Source organism: Ammodytes marinus, assembly GCF_949987685.1.
Source record: "Ammodytes marinus genome assembly, chromosome: 15".
Taxonomy (NCBI): domain Eukaryota; kingdom Metazoa; phylum Chordata; class Actinopteri; order Uranoscopiformes; family Ammodytidae; genus Ammodytes; species Ammodytes marinus.
Window position 1 is genome coordinate 15700345 of NC_137219.1, and position 4994 is coordinate 15705338.

The following is a 4994-nucleotide window of genomic DNA, read 5'->3' on the forward strand; positions in this document are numbered from 1 at the left end:
AAAACCCTTTTTTAGTTTTCCATAATAATAATAATAATAATAATAATAATAATAATAATAATAATAATAATAATAATAATAATAATAATAATAATATAATTGTGCAAATAAAACAAACAAGATGTGCTTTAAATAAGCGAAGGCTCTGATCAATCATAAACTGTATGTAAATCATTGATTTTAACAATACTCATGATCCTATTTATAATTTAGCGTGACTTCAGGGGAACAAATCTGTCCAAAAGTAGTCATTGGTTTTGGAATAAATATATCCAAGTTTTTTTGACTTGAAATTAGCCTGATTGTTTCATTCCACTGTTATTTATTTTTCTTTTAAAAACATCTTATGAATTCCATTCAGCTTTTTTTCTAATGCCGAACAATTATTGTAATATAGTTTAGCATTTTACTGGGTGAAATTAAAGAAATACCTTCTGAAAAATTACATTTAGTTTTTTATATTTCACAATAAATGCAGGCCGAAATTTAAGTGCACTTTAGAATAATGATATGTAAAGCCTTTACCATTTGTATCCACTGAATCTATCTTACAAATAAAAAATGCATACAATATAAGAAAAATACACTGCAACATTATTACCTACCTATTTTTTAAGTCACTCCGAATTCACTTCTTTCTGACTGGATGTCTGAATAAAGCACACTGACAATATAAAATCCATAAACAGTGAGCAGGTGGCTTACACAGTTCGAGAAATTACATTTCTCAGTTTTCAAGGAGTTTTTCGGTATAACCTTTAGTTTGGAGCGTGAGATGGAGAGATAAAGAGAGAAGATAAGGGTGGCAGTACGGGAAAGAGGAATGGAGGAGTGAGCTCATATTAATTGAACACCTTCCATGTTGTGGTATTTCTCCAGCGCTCCCTCTCCCCCTCTCTTTCTCTATCTCCATAACAGTAGCCGCAGGGCACGGCAGCCACGGGAGATAAATTTAGCATTTCATTAGGAGCACAGGGGCTGTCAATAAAATGTGTTAAGTCGAATGGAATGAGTATCAGGGAGTGATAGGCCTCGTTTGTTCCGATACCAAGACGGCACGCCGCTATTGACAAGCTCCTTTTGAGGAGGCAGGACCTGTCCCCACTCTGATCAATGCACGCCTGGGTCACACTGGGCCTCTTTGCCTTGTTTTGTCCGGGGCTAAAAAATGAAAAATGCTGATGGTCGGCCTTTGCTTTCAGACAACAGAGCTTTGGTAGGGAGGTGGGGTGTGGGAGAGAGGAGAGATGGGGGTCGAGTAGGGAAGAGGAGGAGGGTTGTCCGGAATGTTAGAACAAGGTCTCTGGGAGATCACTCTCCCGGGAGCCCCTCTGTCTGACAGCTGTGAAAATTCATAGCGATTGATTTTGTAATTAGCAGTTTATCAATCGGATCGACGTGGGCTCACTGATGGATTGCGAGGAAATTGTTTCCTCAAAGTTGTTTTTTTAAGTCTACCCCTCCTCCAAGGACTACAGGCTGTGTGCTCGCTGTCTCCTGCCCTCTTTTTCTTCCCATCTGTTGTAGATGTCTCTATCTCTCCTTTTTATTTTCTCCCATTTTTTTCCACCTCGCTGCAAAACATTTAATTATAGTTCGGTTCAAATCAGGTTTTATTGCTAAAACGTGTGTGTGTTTGCCAGTGTGAAAAATAGAACAAAATATCCGCGTGATTAGTAAAAATGCAACTTGTTAGGTCGTGAATCCAGCCTCTGTGAAAAGAACAAGAGATAATTATGTCACACCACATTCTCATCAGATATTTTTTTTTCTCCCTTTTTCTTCCTTTTGTTCTTCCGTCCTCCCCCTCTCCCCTCCCTCCCCTCGCACATTCACTTTACAAAACGACCTACTTAATTTTACCAGTGTGGATTTGAAAACCGTCAGGGTGAGAAATGTCTCAAGGTCTTGGGAATACAGTTGTTCCAGTCAATGAATTTGGGGCGAAGTCTGAAATCTGTTTTTGCCTTTTATTGTCCCGAGTGGTAAAATATGCACCGCCAAGGTGAGACGAGTCAGGCAGCCAATGACACGCCGCCTCCGGAGAGCCAGACGCCCGTTAACCAGTGAGAGAAAGCGCGACCCCGGACTGTCCCTGAGAGGGGAGATGGAGACACAGGCAGAGGGAAAGGCCAGATTGAGAGGGAAGTGCTGTAACATGTTGAACAGTACGATCAGTAAAGAAACGGTGGCAGTGTAGCGAAACGTTATAGGAGCGCAGAACACCGGAGAGAAGCCAGACTGAAACTGTACACTGCTCTAAAAGTGGCCAGGAGGTGGGAGCTATTTGTGCTGACTGAAGCAGAGAGAGTCACCGTTTCTGTTGTTCACAGTACAATATAGTAACCAAGACCTTTTTTGAATACAGACAATTGTTTTTATATATTATACTGTATATACGTATATATTTGTAGTTTTTTAACTGCTTTATGTAGATAACTGGTTTTGTTGTTGCATCTAGCCGTAAAAATAAACCCATTAGTATTTGTTTCCCCTCGACTCTGATGGCCAGAAAACTCCTTTGAGGGAGCAGGAAGTAAATTAATTGAAAGGAAGTGTTGTATTCATCTCAGGCGTGTTCATGGCGTCCAATCCTCTAATGGAGCCCTTTTTTTTCTTTGTGTTTCTTTTTTTTTGGTTCGAAAACAATCTGTCCTTTTGGAACAGCGAGGTGTTTAATGTGTACTCACTCAGCCGAGATTGGGTGCTATTCATGCCATTGTTGCTGGAGGATAACATTGATTTTCAGTCGGGCTGGTCAAGGGCCATATGAATATCCCACCCAGTCCAGCAAAGAATAAATATATAAATAAATACAATAAAGCAGATGTTTTTTTCTTTTTTATGATCTATTCTTTATCTTGTCAGGTTGTGAGTTATACTGATAATGTGTTCCTCACCTTACTGCTACTGACAGAGCAGTAAAGATCCATCATGAGATTTAATTTTGTTTTGGGAAAAATCCATTTCACATCACTCATGTTATATTACCAGTGTCTCCAAGTGAAAACTACATTCTTCATAAGTTACTTTTTTCTGTTCAAATTAAAAGAAATCAATCAGTCTTCATACTCTGTTTCTCTTGTGTCGTCCCTTTAGACTCCATGCATATAGAGGACATGGAGGCAGTGCAGAAGCTCCAGGACTCTCTCCATGAGGCCCTGCAGGACTACGAGAGCGGCCAGCACCAGGAGGACCCGCGGCGGGCCGGCAAGCTGCTCATGACCCTGCCTCTGCTGCGGCAGACGGCCACCAAGGCTGTGCAGCACTTTTACAGCATCAAGGTGCAGGGCAAGGTGCCCATGCACAAACTCTTCCTGGAGATGCTGGAGGCCAAGGTCTGATCAGGAGGCTGGCTGATTGGCCCCAGCGAGGAGGCCACAGCGGAGGGCTGCATTAACAAAACAGAAAGTGACTTGAACCAAGCCTGAGGCTACTCAGGAGAGGGAGACCCTCCAACCCCACCACCACTGACTGTGCTGGGCAGGACACAGACTGACCTGTCCCAGTCCTCCTCCTGGAGCCCTGGGACACTAAATTAAAAAAAGAACACATGCAAAACATGGTTATTAGTATAAATATAAAAATGATGCAGATTAATTTAAAATATATAAGAAATACTATGTACAGTAATAATTTTTTGTTTTTTTGTTAATTGTCAGTGGTCATGCTGTATATGAAGAAGGACCTTCTGCCCCTCAGCATCTTCAGAATAAGTAGTTGCCAGTTTCTTGAATAATAAGATAAAGAGGTTTCTTTTTTTCATAAAACTTAAAAGTTCCTTAAATTTGTTCTGAAGACAGCTGAGGTGTCAACAACCATGAACAGACGCACTTGTCTCACACTTGTGTTTTTGACTGGATCTTGACCAGGACATGTATATATTTATTATTGGAAGAGTGAGTGTACAGTTCAAAGTCTGGTGACCTTGGTGGCCATTTTTCTCTTGTTCTCCTCCAGGAAAAAAAAATGAACTAAAATTGTTACCTAAATGTGAACTCTTATCAGTTTAAATGTACTTGGATATACCTCTCCAGAGCAGTAAGCCGTGTGATCTTTGTGGATCTGTCTCAGACTGGAAGACTTGCTGGTTCCGTGTTTAACCAAACTAGCATAGGCAGGTACAATTAGTCAGTTGTCTTATTCTGTAGTAACTCAGCAATAAAGGGAGCTGTGGGGAAGCCAGGCTTGACCTCCTATCTTTAATGTGCTGTTCAATGCTGCTGTTGCTAGCAGAGCATGCCTGTGTATCTCACTCCCACCAGTGGGACACACCACTGTCGCACACTAGAGTCCCTCCTCTCCTGACACGGTTTGTGTCGGTGCTGTTGATGCAACCCATTGAACCCCGAATTTGGTCATTGTTTAAGCCCTTGGAAATTGCCTCTTGGCTTGCAAATAGATGACCTGATTCGAGCTAGGTGAAAGATGATCGGCGGGTTTGGTGTGGCGGTATAAAAGGATTTATGCCAAGTGGCAGAAGTCCAGGAGATTCCATGTTCAAACAATCAGAAGCCCATATGTCAACCACTCTATTTTGGGTCCCTTTAAGCCTGTGGCCGAGTCATCCCACACACAGGGAGCAAGGTGCCCAGCATCTGCTCTCGCCATTTTAGACACCTCCCGTCTTTTAATAGCTGTGCCTGCATTTATAGAGCTTCAACCAAACGGAGGTAAATGGCAGGTGCAGAGCGGGAGCAGCTCTGCTTCACACTGGGTTTATTTTTAACCCAGCTGGAGGTTGTTGCCTGCGCAGGCTTCCCTGCAGGAGTACAGTAGACACGTTGAAACACTTCATCTTGACCTCATGTTGACTCAGTGGCCAGTGAAGAGTAACACCCTTCCCACCGGGCCAGGAGGCAGGCAGGCATATGTGAGGAGAGCTTGAGATGCCCAAGCGTGCACACTTGAATAGCTATGCAAGAAACAAAGTGTCAGCATGCTCCAAAGGGTAACAGCAAACCCAAAAGTGTGTCAGAACAAGGTGTGATCTC

General features: G+C 42.3%; 1 protein-coding gene across 1 annotated transcript in view; it reads left to right on the plus strand.

The window, feature by feature from the left end:
* esrrb (estrogen-related receptor beta) overlaps positions 1-3344 on the plus strand; it is a gene marked incomplete at both ends in the record, with an annotated part of 37853 nt that extends 34509 nt beyond the window's left edge. Inside the window, 1 exon segment of the mRNA XM_080042698.1 lies at positions 3100-3344. Within this exon segment, the coding sequence (XP_079898824.1) occupies positions 3100-3344 (245 nt within the window).
* Positions 3345-4994: the final 1650 nt, after the last annotated feature.